Raw genomic sequence first — 19,661 nt, forward strand, 5'->3', positions numbered from 1 at the left:
TGTGTACAATAATGAAGGGGAAGCTTAAGCTCAGGTACAGTAGGGAGAGGGAAATGGCCTTTACCTGTGTATATGTATGATAATTAACCCTACTCCCAGAATGCTGTGTTTCCATTGTGTTTTTTTTTAAAACGTTGTATACGTGTTCTTTTGTCCCTCTCTCTGTTGCAGGTTTGACTCCAGGAGAGCTGTGCAGCAACTGAGGGCATGTGGAGTCCTGGAGACCATCCGCATCAGTGCTGCTGGGTACCCATCAAGGTAAGATTGCTTCTCACACACAGAGCACTACCGTTACACAGGTGGCCAAGTTATCTGCTGTGTGCAATAGATAGTGGAAGCACAGAAATTGATTGGTCCTGTGTGGGTCAGTTGGTAGAGCATTGCGATTTGCAACGCCAAGGGGCGAGGGTTTGATTCCCGCTGGGGCCATCCATATAAAAAAAATATGCGCGCGAGGCTGTCTGTCACTTTGGATAAAAATGTCTGCTAAATGGCTTATTATTATTATTATTATTATTATTATTATTATATATATTGTAATACAATGGGATTGTGATGCGACTCCTGGTGATGTAATGGGCATGTCACTTCCGTAATTTGTGCTGCCTGGACGGAGGCTCTTCCTCTGTCTGTTTTTATTGCGCCATCATTGAACTTTCTCGGTCGTCCTAAGCAGGGAGGAAATTGAATTCCGTCTCCCCTGAGGTACGTGCTTCCCTGAGGGAGAACAGCAGGAGAGCAATTCACCACAGAGCACGAAAACCCTCTTAATAACAATTTGATTCCGTTACACAGCATAAAACAGATTGCACTTTCTCACGCGGTACTTTGTCTTATGCAGTCTTACTGTTTCCAGTCTAGAGGACTGACAGTAGTCCTGACCTGCTCATGGTTGCAAACCAAAAAGAAACTAGAGATTAACAATAATCATGCCTTTATGTTGTGTGGAAGTGGTAAGGACATTTTTTTACAATTTTGTTTTGTTCAAAATAATACAAATGTTTTCCTTTTTCACGGATTAAAATATGCCTGTTTCAGATTTGGGCTGTGTGTGTTTGACTTGCATCTCAGCCAGTCCTATGTGATTCCAGGTGGACGTACCCAGACTTCTTCAACAGATACAGAGTCCTCATGAAGAAGTCAGATATGACCGTAGGAGACAAGAAACTGGTGTGTAGGAACCTACTAGAGACCCTGGTCAAGGTACGAAATATTTCCACCCTAAAGCCCCAAGCAGGATAGGAAAGGAAATGAATGAATAGAAAGGATCACTTTTGTTCCTCCCATGGTGAACCTCCCATGGTGAACCTCCCATGGTTAAAGGATGTTGTTCTCTTCAACGGAGCTCCCTAACTCCTTCAGGGCCAGTCCATCTTTGCATTATTGAACCTACTGCATGTCTGCTCTGATACAGTACATGTTAACTTTTCCAGTATTGAGAGACAACGGGTTTTGAATATATGAACCTGTGGGAATGGGGATGTAAAAAGGCAGGTCATGAGTTTCAGTCCTAATGGACAAACCCCGTTGTGTTCTCAGTGGAGAATTCATCATACACATTCTGAGATGAATCATGTTATTAATACATTATTACAGGAATATCATTTGAATGTGCCTTGGACAGTATGTCATGGATTCCTTAGGGGAGGTGGGGGGGGGGGACTATTTAACCTTGTGTTTGATAACATCCACTTAACTAGCTGCCTTGATGCTCAGTTGATCGAGCTGAAGTTCCATTTAACTGAATGAATGAATGACTGGTCCCTCACCAGGATCCAGACAAGTTCCAGTTTGGTAAGACCAAGATCTTCTTTCGGGCGGGCCAAGTGGCCTACCTGGAGAAGCTGAGGGCAGACAAGTTCCGCTCCGCCTGCATCAAGATCCAGAAGACAGTGCGACGCTGGCTACAGATGGTCCGCTACAAGAAGATACGCAAGTCTGCCATCACCTTGCAGAGATTTGGCCGCGGTTACATGGCCCGCAGGTGAGAGGAGAAGCACAACGTTCTGCTAGACTAACAAAGTAGCTGGTCAATTCAGAATTCTTCCCACGAGGGAACTTCTTGATAAATCACACTACAAGGGTCGTGAACAAGTTTAACATTTTTTTTAAATCAATATCGGTGCCAGTGTTGTCACTAATTTCCGTGTCCTCCTCCTTTTTGCTGTCTTTCTCAGGTATGCGGAGCAGCTGCGTCTAACCCGCGCTGCTGTTATCTGTCAGAAGCAGTATCGTATGGTCCGAGAGCGGACGGCCTATCTGAGGGTGAGACAGGCTGTTGTCACCATCCAGGCCTTTACCAGGGGCATGTTCACCCGCAGGATCTTCCAGGAGGTACTACAACCACAACACACTACCTGTTATGTCACTGGTTTACCTTTGACCTTTTTTTATCCTGGATTTTGTATACACTCTCATTTGTTCCCAATCCCGCACTGTATTCATGTTGAAGCTATCTGTGGTTAGATCTCTCTTAGATCTCTATCAGGAGTAAAGAGTACCCTGGGAAGATGCCTCAGTCTTGGACTTGTCCTGTTTGTGTGACTGGAAAATTGGAGGCGAAGTGCTCGGATTTGAAATGGAATATGATCAGGCGGGCCTCGCATAAATGCTGCCTGTTATTGCGCCTTCTCGGATACTCTAGATTCCCTTTGGATTTAGTACTCTAGAATATCCCCCTACTGGGAAATCTAGTTAACTGCATATTTCTCATCACATTGTACAGTGTAATAAATGGTTCCTTGTCCCTGATCTCTACCCCCCCACACACCAGTTCCTTCTGCATCACAAAGCCATGATCATCCAGAAGCATGTCCGAGGCTGGCTCACCAGGAGGAAGTTCAAGGTGGCACGGAACGCCGCCATCACCATCCAGTGTGCCTACCGCCGCATGCGAGCCAAGCGGGAGCTGAAACAGCTGAAGATTGAGGCGAGGTCCGCTCAACATCTGAAGAAGCTCAACACGGGCATGGAGAACAAGATCGTCCAACTGCAGAGGAAGATGGATGACCAGGTACAGTCAAAGACGCATGGTTCTGACCCAGGCGACTTTTTATAGGCGTACACTGACCTGTAACGCTAGCAGCCTACAATGAGTGCCATAATACAAAGTCGGGTCAATGAAAGGTCAATATTTCCCTTTGCAATCATTTTGGCACCGAAGGTTTTTTTGGCTAGTCTAGACTGCAAGTTATGTTAAAAAGGGATTGATTTGAAAGTGATGTGACGTCCCATAGTAGTAACAGAGCTCTCTCTCCTGTCCCACTGTTTAGACCAAAGATCTGAAGACTCAGAATGAGCAATTGGTGGTGGCCAAAGCCTCCCTGGGCTCAGAGGTGAACAAGCTGCAGAAGGAGCTGGAGACCATGCGCAGTCGCCAGGGAGACGGCAGTCAGCTGACCTCTATGAAGGATGAGCTGGAGAAGCTGAGGGCGGAGCTCCAGGAAGCACACGCCCACAGGAAGAAGCTGGAGGAGGAGCACAGCAACGAGAAGATGAGATTTGAACAGGTGAGCTGTCAATCACTGAAGAGGAGAAGGTCATTTTCCTTTACCTTGTATGTTCTCCAAAGCCCTAATGTTGACAGAATAAAACCTTCTGTTTGAAACCCGTGGGTGCAAACAGTCATCAGTTGTCCGAGTAACTACAGAAGATGCTGGTAGCAGCGGTTTTACTGAATTCTTGCTCTTTAGAGTCAAGTTACTGAAAATCTGATTCTCCAACAATCTCAATGTGGATTTAACTGTATGTGTCAGTGGTCTTCTACTGACCTGGAAGTGATATCATGCATACATTTTTGTATTGTTTTAACCACCTGACTTAAGAAGCTCATTGTTAAGTAGATTGGCCTCAGGCTTTCTCAGTGGTAATAGACACCCCTCTTTGGCCCTTTTGATTCAGTTTGTAACAATGCAAGAATTGTCCCTGGCTCTCTAGCTCCGTTTGACATCACTATGAGAGCCTCACACGCAGGATCGACAGATTTATAGTCACTTAAAGAGAAACCGGGAAACAAAACTTTTGCTCACTTGTAGAGAGTAAGTAGCATCTATCGTCTGAAGTAGAAAATTGAAATCGATGAAAGAAAATGCATCGCTCTTGAACGGCCACCATGCTCTTTCTGACGTCTCTATTGCTTTCATTAATGCTCTTGTTCTTTTTCCTTAGAGGGTGGAGGAGTTGGAGAGGGAGAATTCCCTGCTGAAGAGTGAAAAGGAGAAGATGAACCAAAGGATTCTGCACCACTCCAAGAGCACAGAAGGTAAATGCTTTTTAGATCTCATACACCACTAAGATGTAAACGATAGCACTATTACAGTGATATAAATATATATATGAGTGGTTGAAGGTGAAACTGTAGTCACAGTGAGCCCTGCATTCTGCCTGACCTGAGGGGAGGGACGGCTTGTTTCCCCACACAAAAGGGGTTTCTGTGAAAGTAGGACAGGAGGCAGAAACCGCATCAAGTTACACGGCAGCAGCAATGTGAGACTTTTAAAAAAATATATAAACCTGAGACTGAAATCAGCCCTTGTTTAGCACTGGGTTCACGTGGAAAAGTATTAGTTTTGGAATATGTACCTTTAATGTGTGCGAAACAACATAAATCAATCAATTTGTTAAATCCATTCGTCAATGGACTTCTCTTTGTCAATAAGAAGTCACGTCTAGTTTACATCATAATCTCTGAACATGACCACTGCCTATATCTGAATACCATGTGCAGTACTTCAAACAGGATGCTTCATCACCGAGCAGTTAAAAGGAAATCATTTGACATAATATGACACCAGCCATGACCCACATCTGACTGAATACCGTATCCACTCTTTTCTGGTGAAAATGTCAGTAGTTATTGAAGAGTTGTATTGGCCAAATCTGTTCTCTTTATCTGCAGTGTTACTGTAGGGTTCTCTCGGGGCCCCTTGGGATGAGCGATATCACAATGTACTGTAACATTACTGTGTTTTTCTACTGCCGGTTAGAGCAGCATGTTGTCCAGGCTGGGGTAATAAACCCATGTTTATGGAGCTAGGGATATTACAGACCAGAGAGCCCCTGTTATTTATCTATTACATTATTACAGTAGCAACATACTGTGATCCCAGTGATGCTGCCTTCATATTCATTCCCTTGTAATAACAGAGTATGACATGGTCCTCCTAGGATCCGTGGGCATGAGAAGAGGCAATAAACAAGTTATCAGGCAACTTTCATGTTTTCATCCTCCCTAGGACCAGGAGTTTTTCCAACGGTTTCTTTTTAAACCATACAACCTGATTAAAAAAAAAACATTACAAATCTGGGGGTCTCCTGAGTGGCGCGGCGCAGTGGTCTAAGGCAATGCAGTGCTAGCTGTGCCACTAGAGATCCTGGTTCGAGTCCAGGCTCTGTCACAGCCGGCCGTGACCAGGAGACCCATGGGGCGGCGCACAATTGGCCCAGCGTCGTCCGGGGTAGGGGAGGGTTTTTGCCGGGCAGGGATGCTCTTGTCCCATCGTGCGCTAGCGACTCCTGTGGCGGGCGCAAATGTTTCTTCCTACACATTGGTGCGGCTGGCTTCCGGGTTAAGCGGGCATTGTGTCGATAAACAGTGCGGTTGGGTTGTGTTTCGGAGGACGCACTTCTCTCGACCTTCGCCTCTCCAGAGTCCGTACTGGAGTTGCAGCTTTGGGACAAGACTAACTACCAATTGGATACCACGAAATTGGGGAGAAAAAAAAGGGGTAAAATTGAAATAAATAAAAAAGTAAAAATCTGGTCCCATCATAGCCTAAGTAAAATGGATTTATTATTATGTCATAACCAGAGTTTTACCTGGTGTGGTTAGCCTACCAGATCATGAAAAACTATCCCCCCCATCCCACCGCAAAGTACAGCGAGGTCCTTGATGAAAACCTGCTCAGGACTTCAGACTGGGTGTAAGGTTCAACCTTCCAGCAGGACAACGACCTTGAGCACACAGCCAAGACGACGCAGAAGTTCTCTGAGACCTGAAAATAGGTGTGCAGCAACTCACCCCATCCAACCTGACAGAGCCTGAGAGGATCTGCAGAGAAGAATGGGAGAAACTCCCCAAATAAAGATGTGCCAAACTTGTAGCATCATACCCAAGAAGACTCGAGGCTGTAATCACTGCCAAATGTGCTTCAACAAAGTACTGCGTAAAGGGTGTGAATACTTATGTAAATGTGTTATTTCCATTTTAGCAAGGGGAAAAAAATATTTAATCAATTTTAGAAGAAGACTGTAACCAAACAAAATGTGGATAAAGTCAAGGGGTCTGAATACTTTCCAGTGTGTGTGTAGCGGCTACTGTGACAATTTCAGAGCGTAACAGGGTGTTAACTGCAATTTCAGTTGTTAGGTTCTAAATATCAGAGTAAGAACTCAATGTACACTATGAAAGCTTAAACCAAGTTTATTCACCCCAAAGCATCGAACAGCTGAACATGGTTCCACCAGTGGTGGTATATGTACCCCAGTTTGGGTTGGAATCTCCTCCTTCTCTTTAAACGTTACATCTGTCGCTAGGCAGGAAATTAAGTGACGCGTGCAATAAACTGTTCCTTCTCCCTTAACGTGACCTGACCTCGGCCGCCTTTCTCACTAATCCACAGCTCTCCACCCTTATCAGTGCCTGCCAAGATGTGATTGCTTTTCCTTTACTCAGTACATTCCAAGGTTCATTGTCTCCACCATATACATTCCTCCTACAGATAACCATTAACTTCTGGTGTAGAAACCAGACTATGGCACCCCTCATGTCTCTCAATATTTGACGTTTAGAAATCTAAACCCATCACAGGTAAAAACTCAATAAAACACGTCTCAAATATAAGTCTATACATTTCAGCTGTTTCGAAAACATTGCTCTGTAGGAGTGTTAAGCTCAACGAGGTCAACTGCCCTGCTCGGAGGGGGGCGAGTGTAGTGCGTGAAAACTGTCATCTCTTTTCTAGTGTAAAACCAGATGTAATGCTCCAGGCGTGATCATTTCGCGAGTTTACGTGACAGTATTGTCTCTCAAAAATCTATGCCTCTCGAAAACCTCTCAAGAATGTCCCTATGCTATCGGCAATGTGAAAACGGTCCAAGATAGAAAAGTTATTTGGAATCATGACAATACAATAACCTATCCCTCAAATGAACATATGAAATGGTGCTGACACCAATGTGCTATTCCAAGTAACTTGATAAAATCAACATGACATCAAAGACTAGCAATAGATATTCAGTACCTGTAATGGAGAATACTGTATGTAACTTAATGATGGCTTGTTTTCTAGTCACTCAGATGAAGGCTCATCTATAGGACAGTAATTGAGTAATAGTGAAAGTGGAGACTCGTGAAAGTGATTTGATGTGGACTGGTCGTGTGTGTGTGTTTCAGACCAGGAGAGCAGTGCATCCCAGAGTGTGGGTCGGGTCCAGGCAGAGCTGGATGAGGAGAGGCAGCGCTATCAGAACCTGCTCAGGGAGTTCTCCAGACTGGAGCAGAGATATGACAACCTACAGGAGGCCAAGGTGCGTGTGTGTATTTGTGTCTGCACATTTGCATGTAGGTTTCCTATGCCAAGCCAGATGTCCAATGTTTCCCTGTCTCCTCTTACCCTTCAGTTTCAGCCTGGCCACAGGAGGAACAATTCTAACCAGAGCAGCCTGGAGTCTGACTCCAATTATCCCTCCATTTCTACCTCCGAGGTCGGAGACACTGACGATGCCATCCAACTCGTAGAGGTAAGACCTCCTTAACCAGGATTAACCCATTTTATACAGTCTTATACATTCTAACACGGGCTTACTGTACATAGTTGCTTGGGCTAGGTTTTCACCTGACATTGTTCCCCTGTAGGAGATGGGAGTGGAGAAGGCAGCAATGGACATCGGTGTGTTCATGAAGCTGCAGAAGCGTGTTAGGGAGCTGGAACAGGAGAGGAAGAGACTGCAAGTCAACCTGGAAAAGATGGAGGACCAGTCTAAGCACAAGGTGGGCCCATGTCTCAGTCTAGTGTTATGCTCTTGCTTGTTTTTCTATACTTCTAAAATACTTACACAGAATTTTCTCCCGTTACTCTTTGTCTTGAATACCTTTAAGTTTAAGATCCTCAATATTTACTATTAGCCATCTCTCTTAGGGCATTGAGCCAAAGACGACATCAGAGCAAGAGAATGCGGATCTGGCCTACAACAGTCTCAAGGTACAGATACATCCACCCCCACACAGATACACCAATTAACATGCATACACACAGACAACCACAGTGTACAGTACTATTCAGCAGTGGGGTGTCTCTATTTGTCGTGTTTCATTTCTTCTTCACTCTGGATGTTCTGGTGTCTTTGGTCTTCCTGCCCTCAGCGTCTCAAGCATATTCAAAAAATGAAATTGTATATTTACATGTTGCCACAGAAAGGTAGAGGATCTGATTCATGTTAATTTTGTTGTAGCAACACCTTTTCACTGGAATAATAATTTCAATATCCACAGTTGAAAACAAAAAAACTCAAATATAGCTGCAAGCAGCAATGAATGGGGTTCACAGGATGAGAGAAAGGATGCACGGGCAGTTGGATGACAAAGCAAAGGTTCATAAGAGGAATATGTTTTAAAGTATTTTTTTTGCATATCTGCTAACGTAGATCTATAGGTACAGTGCGGCCATATTTGAATGCTGCAAAAAAAAATCTCAAAACCATTAAAGACTGAGTCTAAATACAAAATCAGGAATGAATCTGGCATATGGTTCATGAGGAGAAGATGATTGCATATGATTTTGAGCATTACCGTTACATATGCAGATAATTAGATGTTAAAAGTTTCTTTGTTATTTGAGATATCAATACCGAATTCAATGTGGTTTTCCTTAGGGACGTCCATGATAGCGATGACAAGTTTCAAGTTAATAGGCAACTGTGAAGTGGATTTATAGTGGTTTAAATGGATACGTAAAATCTGAACTCCACCATCTTTTGACCAGCTTTTCTCAAACTAAGTTAAGATGCGTACCATGGGTATACTTTCCAAATGTGTTGTCACTTGATCCTATGGTTCATGAGAAGTATTTTTTGCATATTAGCCTATGTGCTAATATGCTTCTACTGGTATAGTGTGGCCATCTTTGAATGCATTAGCGTTATTTTTCTCAAACTCTTTAGGGACTATTGTGATGAGTCCAAAAACCAACCCAATTTATTAATTTTAAATTTTGCAGGATGAAATCTCTTGAGATGCACCATTCCATTTTCAAGTGTTCAAATGAAAGAAAATGAACAAAGTAACAAGAATATGGCAACTACTGTATTAATAATAAAACGTACAAACAGAATAAAACAGTTGTTGTACAACTACTAATAGATCTACAACTAATAAAAATGACTTCCAACTACAACTAATAAAACAAAGTACCTATAATATATACAGTGCATTTGGAAACTATTCAGACCCCTTGACTTTTTCCACATTTTGTTGTTACAGCCTTATTCTAAATTAGATTTTTTTAACAATGTTTTCTCATCAATCAACACACAATACCCCAAAATGACAAAGCGAAAACATTTTTTTAGAACTGTTTGCCAATGTATTACAGATTTTAAAAAAGATACCTTGTTTGCATAAATATTCAGACCCTTTGCTATGAGACTCGAAATTTTGCTCAGGTGCATCCTGTTTCCATTGATCAACCTTGATGTTTCTATGACTTGATTGGAGTACACCTGTGGTAAATTCAATTGATTGTACATGATTTAGAAAGGCACACACCTGTCTATATAGGGTCCCACAGTTGACAGTGTATGTCAGAGCCAAAACATTTCTGCAGCATTGAAGGTCCCCAAGAACACAGTGGCCTCTATCATTCTTAAATGGAAGAAATTTGGAACCACCAAGACTCTTCCTAGAGCTGTCCGCCCGGCCAAACTGAGCAATCGGGGGATAAGGGCCTTGGTCAGAGAGGTGACCAAGAACCCGATGGTCACTCTGACAGAGCTCCTAGAGTTCCTCTGTGGAGAAGGGAGAACCTTTCATGAAGGACAACCATTTCTGCAGCACCAATCAGGCCTTTATGGTAGAGTGGCCAGGCGGAAGACAATCCTCAGTAAAAGGCACATGGCAGCCCGCTTGGAGTTTGTCAAAAGGCACCTAAAGGACTCTCAGACCATGAGAAACTTCTTTGGTCTGATGGAACCAAGATTGAACTATTTTTCCTGAATGCAAAGCATCACGTTTGGAGGAAGCCTGGCACCATTCATACGGTGAAACATGGTGGTGGTAGCATCATGCTGAGGGGATGTTTTTCAGCAGCAGGGACTTTGAGACTAGTCAGGATCGAGGGAAAGATGAACGGAGTACAGAGACAGCCTTGATGAAAAAGGTTAACCTTCCAACAAGACCACTCTAAGCACACAGTCAAGACAACGCAGGAGTTGCTTCAGGACAAGTCTCTCAATGTCCTTGAGTGGTCCAGCCAGAGCCCGGACTTGACCCTGATCTAACATCTCTGAAGAGACGTGAAAATAGCTGTGCAGCGACGCTCTCCACTCAACCTGATCGAGCTTGAGAGGATCTGCAGAGAAGAATGGGAGAAACTCCTCATATAGGTGTGCCAAGCTTGTAGCGTCATACCCAAGAAGACCAGAGGCTGTAATCGTTGCCAAATGTGCTTCAACAAAGTACTGAGTAAAGGGTCTGAATACTTATGTCAAATCAAGTCAAATGTATTTATATAGTCCTTCTTACATCAGCTGATATCTCAAAGTGCTGTACAGAAACCCAGCCTAAAACCCCAAATGGCAAGCAATGCAGGTGTAGAAGCACGGTGGCTCCCTAGAAAGGCCAAAACCTAGGAAGAAACCTAGAGAGGAACCAGGCTATGAGGGGTGGCCAGTCCTCTTCTGGCTGTGCCCGGGTGGATATTTATAACAGAACATGACCAAGATGTTCAAATGTTCATAAATGACCAGCATGGTCAAATAATAATAATCACAGTAGTTGTCGAGGGTGCAACAAGTCAGCACCTCAGGAGAAAATGTCGATTGGCTTTTCATAGCCGATCATTAAGAGTCTCTACTGCTCTGGGACAGGTAGCACGTCTGGTAAACAGGTCAGGGTTCCATAGCCGCAGGCAGAACAGTTGAAACTGGAGCAGCAGCACGGCCAGGTGGACTGGGGACAGCAAGGAGTCATCATGCCAGGTAGTCCTGAGGCATGGTCCTAGGGCTCAGGTCCTCCGAGAGAGAGAATTAGAGTGAGCATACTTAAATTCACATAGGACACCGGATAAGACAGGAGAAATACTCCAGATATAACAGACTGACCCTAAGCCCCCCGACACATAAACGACTGCGGCATTAATACTGGAGGCTGAGACAGAGGGGGTCAGGAGACATTGTGGCCCCATCCGATGATACCCCCGAACAGGGCCAAACAGGCAGGATATAACCCCACCCACTTTGTCAAAGCACAGCCCCCACACCACGAGAGGGATATCTTCAACCACCAACTTACCATCCTGAGACAAGGCCGAGTATAGCCCACAAAGATCTCCGCCACGGCACAACCCAAGAGGTTGTAAATGTGATATATCCATTTTTAAAATGTTATTTTATCAGATCTGTTTTTGCTTTGTCATTGTGAGGTATTGTGTGTAGATTAGGGGGGAAACAATTGAATCAATTTTAGTGGATAGCGGAACCAGCGCGCCTGACACTGACGATCATACCACGCTCAAAGTCACTTAGTTCAATTGAACAGTAACTGAATGCCTCAATGCCTCTCTGCTTGCTTTTATATAGCAAGCCACGGCCATGTGACTCCTGTCTGTAGGAGCGATCCATTTTTGTGGACAGAATGGTGTACCTAATAAACTGTCCAATGAGTCTATAGTAATTTGGGTCTAAGGAGTTTCCAATTTTATGAAGAGGGGTCACTCGTAAAATTTGGAGTAAATCTGACTTGTATTTCATGAATATTTGTTTTACTATTTTAAGCAGTGTTACATAGTCAAAGTGAATTGTTAATAGTTTCCTTATTCTTTAAGATATCAATGCCAAACGTAACATGCTTCATCATGGTAATGTCCTTGACCCGAACAAGTTTCTAGTTGATATGCCATTGTGGGGTGGATTTACAACGGATTTCAATGGACATGTGAAATCAGATTTCCTGATTTGTCAGTACCTCAGTCTTCTCTTAACCAATCCCTTTTCCCAAGCTAAGTTAATACCATGGGCCTACATACCGCACTTGGTGTTATTTGGACTTATGGTTCATGAGAATAATTTTCCAAAACGTCCAAGATGGAGGAAAATCTATTCTGACGGAATTTAGACCTTGAAGAAAACTTTGTATGTATGGGTTTTCCCTCATACAGAAGAAGTTAAGTAACTAGGTTAAACGGAGCAGTGGAAAGTGGTAAAATGTGGAAAGAGGTCAAAGGTGAGACTGCTAATAACAGCGATAGGCCAATTTGTGGGTGCCATTATTTTTTACCAAGTTACTCATTGGCTCTGTGCGCCAAATTTTTTAAAAGTTACCAATCTATGCTTGAGTTATTTGACCATGTAGAACATTTAAAAATAAGAATTAAGACAATAACAATAGGTATTCACAGATTTGCTGTGAACCCCTAAAAAGAGATTTCTGCTCAATTTGCCGATCTCTATGAGCTTGCTTCTTGCACCTTGGGTAATAGTATGGAATCAATATCTTGCCAAATATATTCACAAATGTAAATCACCATCCACAAACACGTTTTGATTTATAACTGCAGATGTGCAAGTCTTTTTTTTTAGCATTTCATTCTGTGACGTCACTCGCTCTGAGACTTTGAACTAGTTGGTTCCCTTGCCCTGCAAGGGCCGCGGCTTTTGTGGAGCGATGGGTAACGGTGCTTCGAGGGTTACTGTTGTCAACGTGTCCAGAGGGTCCCTGGTTCAAGCCCAGGTTGGGACGAGGAGAGGGACGGAAGCAATACTGTTATAAAGTCTGATCCCATATCCTACACCTCCCCACCTTTTGCATGCCTGTCCTGGGGAAACGGTTAGAGGCTTCAGGAATACTTATGTCTCCTTAATGCTCGTTGTCTGTGCAACATGAGACAGCGGATGGATTATAATCACTTACAATGTATGACATATTCTTCACATTTAGTGGTGCTATCACACTGGCCAGCTAATTAATCTATGTGGGTTCTTCCTTACATTGAGCCTTGGCATTTCATTACTTTTATTACCAACGATTACCAAAATTACATTTTAGATTGCCGATAAATCTCTTTGAACTTTGGCCTTGTTGTTCCACAGAGACAGGAGCTGGAATCTGAGAACAAGAAGCTGAAGAATGACCTGAACGAGCTGAGGAAGGCCATCGCTGACCGCGCCTCCAAGAACAGCTCCTCCAATGAGCTTCAGGATGGCTACAACCTGTTGCTGGGTCAGCTCAAGGCAGCCAATGAGGAGCTGGATGTGCGCAAGGAGGAGGTCCTTATCCTCAGGAGTCAGATTGTCACTGCAGCCCAGCAGAAAGAGAAGGACACAACCAATCACATTGTAAGTCACCAAACTGGGAGCTGAAAGTTGACATGGCTTCATTTGTCCAATGGGAAGTGTTTATTGTCCAGTTTATATGGCCCTATTGGTTAATCAAAAGGTTATCTACACATTAAACTGGTACCAAGGACCTTCAAATTAGTCTTGTGAGGCTTGCGTTCTAGGGCAAAACAGAGAACACCATGTTCATGAGTCTCAGCATGTCACGCATATCTATAGTTTAAGCAGATGGATTTTGATGGGGATGTTTTTATGTTAATTAGATTTCCACTGGGGCAATAGGCCAAGGGTTGAAAGAATGTTCCACAGCTTGTCTCCACGACTTCACAGCAAGTTGTTAGTGGCCCTAGTTATCCAAATTGCAAGTTCTCCCACTTAAAAATATAAGACAGGCCTGTAATGTTCATCATAGATACACTTCAACTATGACAGACAAAATGAGAAAACAAAATCTAGAAAATCACATTTGTAGGATTTTTTAATGAATTAATTAGCAAATTATGGTGGAAAATAAATATTTGGTCACCTACAAACAAGCAAGATGTCTGGCTCTCACAGACCTGTAACTTCTTCTTTAAGAGGCTCCTCTGTCCTCCACTCGTTACCTGTATTAATGGCACCTGTTTGAATTTGTTATCAATATAAAAGACACCTGTCCACAACCTCAAACAGTCACACTCCAAACTCCACTATGGCCAAGACCAAAGAGCTACAAATCTGGTCAAATCTGGAAAATAACAATACCTAGCTTTTTGATCTACAGAACTCATTTGGAAGCTGTTTGCGTAACGTGACAAAACAATTTAGGTTAAAAAAAAAAAAAAAATCCTGAACGTTCGTCTAAGGATCGCTGATATACTTTTCTTGTTTGTGACTCGTGGGTTGAAGGTCAACCGAATTATTATCATTATGCAGCGCAATTGAGTCAAGTCAGCCAGCGATGGAAAAGCACGTGATCGTCTTGCACTGTATGTTATGGATTCCAGTGACCTGTATCTTACCCAAACAAAACACTGGAATATTTAATCAAATGTTTCCAGTTGGATTTAGACAGAGGTACAGGCAGATAAGCATTTAACTGGAGAGGTCTCATTATGAGACATATGAGAGAGACTGGCCTCTGTGCCTGACCTCCAACTGGAACTGAGAATGACAGAGTCTGACAGATCAGTCCTTACACTGCAATAATCCAGCGCGGCATTCACCTGTAGTTATGTCCTCCTGAAGAGAGTTCCGAATATGCTGTTAAACACCGTGGGCAGCCAGGCGTTTGGTTCGAGAAAGGAGTGCATCAGGACAGGAGAGCGGCGAGAGAGAGCATGGTGTGTGGGAGGCAGCAGAACAGACAGCTCTCATTCACTCAGGCGTTTCCACTTCTACCCCCACCCCCCCTTCACATCTAGGTAATATTTCAGACACTCCTGAGCTGCACTCTCCCAGTCCCACCTGCTAGGCTAGTGGAGGATATGCCTTGCGTGTCATACTCCTTAGAAGGGTGGTGATTATGACTCCACTGAGATGATGGCCTGTCGCTCTGATTCTTTCTTTCCCAACTGTTGAAGCTGATTAGTTCAGATGCAGATATTAGAGAGGCGCTGGCCTGTAATATGGAAGTATGTTGAGGGCAGCTCTACTATAATATGGCCAATGACTCAGGTTTATGAGTGTGTGTTAAACACGGACTAGTTTTGACCTAAAGAGGGAAAGAGACAAGTCGGATGAATGTCATTACCTTATAAAGCAGTCCCACGGGTTTTACTACCTCTTCAATGGCATCATAAATTGACCTTCATGTCCCCCTCTCTCCATAGGAAACCAATAACTTGCCTGAATGGACCAACAGCAAGAAGCCCATAGACAAGGAAGAGGCTCTGAGGTCCTATCATGGACTCTGTGAGTCTAAGAAGTAAGTGTCTTGACCTTTTTATATTGGAAGTACAGTACTGGAATACACACTGGCCTGTGATGAATATGGCCTCTTTTTTTCCCCTTTTTTTTGTCATACTCACTGGCGCACAGAATGTTTTTCAATGTAAATATCACATTTCTACTTCTGGATTGACAGGGTGAAATGAGGAAGGTGTCTGGTGGTTATCGTGTACCGTGACTACATTAAACTGTTGCCAGTGCTACTATTGTTTTGTCCAACTAGAAATTGCCTAGAGACCTTGACTACTGTACTCCTATGTCCGGCGCTTAGTCCAACATACACAGTGTAGCTACCGTATGCTCAAGGTGACAGACCACAGGTGATTACTCTCAGGGTAACATCAGATCACCTCTCTAATCTAAACTGTCCCAATCACTTTGACGGTATAATGACATATTCATGGGAAACTGCCCCGCTTTTTGATTCCACCCTATTGAAATTGTCACAGTAATATCCTTCCTGAGCCATCTACCTTCATGGCCCTCTGTCATCATCAATAACAGAACCCTCAGACAGTAAGTGAGTGAGGGGACTTAGATGGCACTCAGATTGCCAGGGAGGAAAGGCATTTGTGCTGCTCGTAATGAGCCACTCGAAGCACACAGATTTATTTCGATCCAAAGCAATCTTCCTTTGACCCACGATCTATTCCTGTTTTTTTTATATCTTTCATTCTGTGTCCCGGCCCGGTTTGAGAGACCTAGCCAAAATGCCAGGGTGATTTGAACACCTCTGTTGTGTCTGCAGAGCAGAACCTTTGAACCCGGAGGTATTTGTTAGACGTCCTCATTATGGCAGAATGCAGATAGATGGCAGTAATGAGAGGCAGATGCTGATATAACGACACTCTCACCGTGACCGAGTTTTAAAAGGGTGATGTTAGTGTCTGTCTATCTGTCTGTTGTGTGAGACCTTGTTCCTATGTCAGCTATAGGATTTTAACTGGAGAATCTCTGGTTCTGCTCTACCTCTCTGTGGTGCTAACTCCTATTGCTCTGTTCTGTTTTCCCCTGTCCATTTTTGTTTCACTTCCTCCTGTCACTCCTTTCTTCTTGCCATCTCTCTCTTTTCCTCTATCTCTCCGTCTCGCTATCTCTGTCTCTCCTGGCTTGCCGCCGGCAGCAAAGCTTCTGACTGGGGTTATTTGAATGAAGATGGCGAGCTGGGCCTGGCATACCAGGGTCTAAAGCAAGTGGCCAGGTTATCTTCTGCTTTCCTTCTCTTCTTACTGCCTTCCTGTTTTATCCTCTCCCCCGTTCCTATGCCTAAAAGAGGCACAAACTGTGGGGGTTAAGATGCGAGTTAATGAGCTATGAAACCATACTTAATACAGTAAGTCTCCACACTATGGTACCGCAATGCTACAAGTTAGACGTTTGGGAAGGTTCAGTCAGCTTTAGGCTTATTGTAACCATCCCCTCTCTCCTCCTTCCTGTCTCCCCCTCTCCTCCTTTCCCCCAGGCTGTTGGAGGCCCAGCTCCAGTCTCAGGCCAGGAAGCACGAGGATGAGCTGGAGGCGTTCCGCACCCAGATTGAGCTGCTAAGGGACGACATAGAGAAGAAGCAGGAGATGCTAAACCACACCATGTCTCTGTCCCCTGAGGCCCAGGTGGAGTACAGTGTCCAGCAGGAGATCACCCGCCTCACCAACGACAACCTGGTGAGAACACTGCAACCAGGGTGCTGCTCTAGGACTCTCAACCATACTATTATGATCCAAAAGGCAAAACTGATCCTGTAATCAGCAGTCCTACTCTGAGACTCTTTGTGAATACAGGCCCAGGGGCACCTATTGGAATGGAACAGCCCAGAGCTCTGAAAGTTAGTTAGTGTAGAGTTGACCATCTTGAATGTTTTTGTTACTATAGGACTTAAAAGAGCTTGTGGAGAAACTGGAGAAGAACGAGAGGAAGCTGAAGAAGCAGCTGAGGATCTACATGAAGAAAGTACAGGAGCTGGAAGGTGAGAGACCTGGAGCTCCTAATGAATTCTGTAGCCAATTAATTTATTGGTCTCACTAAGCTGTAGTGAAGGGCAAAAAAGGGACATACTGTATGATGGTTGTTGCGGTATCAGTGACCACTTTGTTCTCTGCTCTGTCCAGTGTCCGTGACTGCAGCAGCATCCCAGTCCACCACGGCCAAACCAGAGATGACCCGTCAGGTGACTGTCCAGCGCAGAGAGAAGGACTTTGAGGGCATGCTGGAGTACTACAAAGAGGACGAGGCCCTGCTGGTCAAAACGCTCATCACCGGTACGACGTGGCGGCAGAAAGTCGGCTCATCACACCATATGACAGCATCCCAAGTACAAACACCTGTCAAGTCCAGAGCGTATCACTATATTCTCAAATCCACACGATGACTACAATGATTACTGAAATTAGTGGAGGAACCTGTTCCAGGACACATCACTCTCTGTTATAGAAATGGAATGTCACTGTAATGTAATGTCATTGGAATAACTTATTGTAATGCAGTGTTAGTGTAATGTTATTGTGATAACAATGTTATTGTAATAACTAAGATGTGCTGTTTGGTGTTCCAGACATGAAGCCCCACACTGTATCAGCAACAGTGCCCTGCCTACCTGCCTACATCCTCTTCATGTGCATCCGCCATGCGGACTACATCAACGATGACCAGAAGGTCCACTCTCTGCTCACCTCCACCATCAACGCCATTAAGAAGGTCCTCAAGGTATAGATACAGAGTTGTATTCCCGCATACAGATGGAGACTTCACTCACATACTTTAACGCGGTGCACAGTCATTGGAAGTAAGTTGCGAGGAACGCTCGGTCAGAATAGAGTACAGTGACTCTGGTATTTGAACATTCTTTTCATTTTGCAATGCCTCTGCAGAAAAACAACGATGACTTTGAGATGACCTCCTTCTGGCTGGCCAACACGAGCCGTCTGCTGCACTGTCTCAAGCAGTACAGTGGAGATGAGGTGAGCCTTACTTTGAACGATCAGAGATCATTCTGCTTATTATGAACTGTGACGAGATGCTAGAAAGGATGCTCAGTACTTTAGCTGGTTGAAATAAGAGGTAGATTGTCTGACATTTATACAGTCTGACGACTCCTTGATTTCTCTTCATGCACGATGCATTTGACAGATGTGCAGACTGACATACACTTGCTTTAACCTACTCTACAAATCGTAGCTCTCTACGACTCTCATTCCTTTCTTGCTTTTTTCCCAGGCGTTTATGACTCAGAACACGGCCAAGCAGAATGAGCACTGTCTGAAGAACTTTGACCTGGCAGAGTACCGCCAGGTGCTGAGTGACCTCTCCATCCAGATCTACCAGCAGCTCGTCAAGGTGGCAGAGCATGTGATGCAGCCCATGATCGGTGAGGCGCTGGGGCAGCTCGGTGGGCAAGAACTGTATGGTCCAGAAGTTGGAGACAATGGACTTGGAAATTGACCAACTGTTTCTTCATTCTGGGTTGATTGTACCGCTGTTTTGTTTTGACATATAAATAAATCCCTTATTATACTGATCTATATTTTCCACAGCTGAATGTTTAGTTCAGTACTTAGGTTTCCTAAAAGAAGAAAAGTGAACCAATTAAACTTATAGATATGAATGAATGAACATTGCGTTAACTATCTCCTCCCTTCAACTGGGCAGTGTCGGCCATGTTGGAGAGTGAGTCTATCCCCAGCCTTGCGGGAGTGAAGCCCATGGGTTACAGGAACCGCTCCTCCAGCATGGACAAGGATGAGGAGGGCCCAGGGAGCTACACCCTGGAGGCCCTGATCAGACAGCTGGGCCAGTTCCACGGGGTGATGGGCGAGCACGGCCTGGACCCAGAGATAGCAGGCCAGGTGATCCGGCAGCTGTTCTACAGCATCAACGCTGTCACCCTCAACAACCTGCTGCTCAGGAAAGACGTCTGCTCCTGGAGCACTGGCATGCAGCTGCGGTATGTTTGTTTATTTATGTGTGTGTGTGTGTGTGTGTGTGTGTGTGTGTGTGTGTGTGTGTGTGTGTATTACACACATACAGAACCATGCTTGGGGATATTATATGTTACTAGGGACTGACCAGGAAAAGGCCCTTAATGCTACATACAGTATAGCTAAGAGGAGCACTCACTACTGTTAGAGAGAGAAAGTAGCATACGGGTTTTGATTTATGACCTGTCACTGAAGAGGTGGGTCTGTACTACT

The 19,661-nt window shown here is 44.2% G+C and overlaps 1 protein-coding gene across 2 annotated transcripts in view; it reads left to right on the forward strand.

The window, feature by feature from the left end:
* Positions 1-19,661, forward strand: part of myo5b (myosin VB) — an 83,006-nt gene that overhangs the window by 59,238 nt on the left and 4,107 nt on the right. For both annotated transcript variants that reach the window (XM_035776398.2, XM_035776399.2), the window contains exons 17-36: positions 172-258; positions 1,092-1,203; positions 1,773-1,984; positions 2,178-2,334; positions 2,774-3,013; positions 3,273-3,509; positions 4,168-4,261; positions 7,394-7,527; positions 7,621-7,740; positions 7,856-7,990; positions 8,139-8,201; positions 13,303-13,548; positions 15,360-15,454; positions 16,940-17,138; positions 17,347-17,440; positions 17,583-17,732; positions 18,026-18,177; positions 18,342-18,431; positions 18,688-18,838; positions 19,120-19,414. In XM_035776398.2, the coding sequence (XP_035632291.2) occupies positions 172-258; positions 1,092-1,203; positions 1,773-1,984; positions 2,178-2,334; positions 2,774-3,013; positions 3,273-3,509; positions 4,168-4,261; positions 7,394-7,527; positions 7,621-7,740; positions 7,856-7,990; positions 8,139-8,201; positions 13,303-13,548; positions 15,360-15,454; positions 16,940-17,138; positions 17,347-17,440; positions 17,583-17,732; positions 18,026-18,177; positions 18,342-18,431; positions 18,688-18,838; positions 19,120-19,414 (3,063 nt within the window). The remainder of the gene's footprint in view (positions 1-171; positions 259-1,091; positions 1,204-1,772; positions 1,985-2,177; positions 2,335-2,773; positions 3,014-3,272; positions 3,510-4,167; positions 4,262-7,393; positions 7,528-7,620; positions 7,741-7,855; positions 7,991-8,138; positions 8,202-13,302; positions 13,549-15,359; positions 15,455-16,939; positions 17,139-17,346; positions 17,441-17,582; positions 17,733-18,025; positions 18,178-18,341; positions 18,432-18,687; positions 18,839-19,119; positions 19,415-19,661) is intronic.

The sequence above is a fragment of the Oncorhynchus keta genome, chromosome 9 (assembly GCF_023373465.1).
Source record: "Oncorhynchus keta strain PuntledgeMale-10-30-2019 chromosome 9, Oket_V2, whole genome shotgun sequence".
NCBI lineage: Eukaryota > Metazoa > Chordata > Actinopteri > Salmoniformes > Salmonidae > Oncorhynchus > Oncorhynchus keta.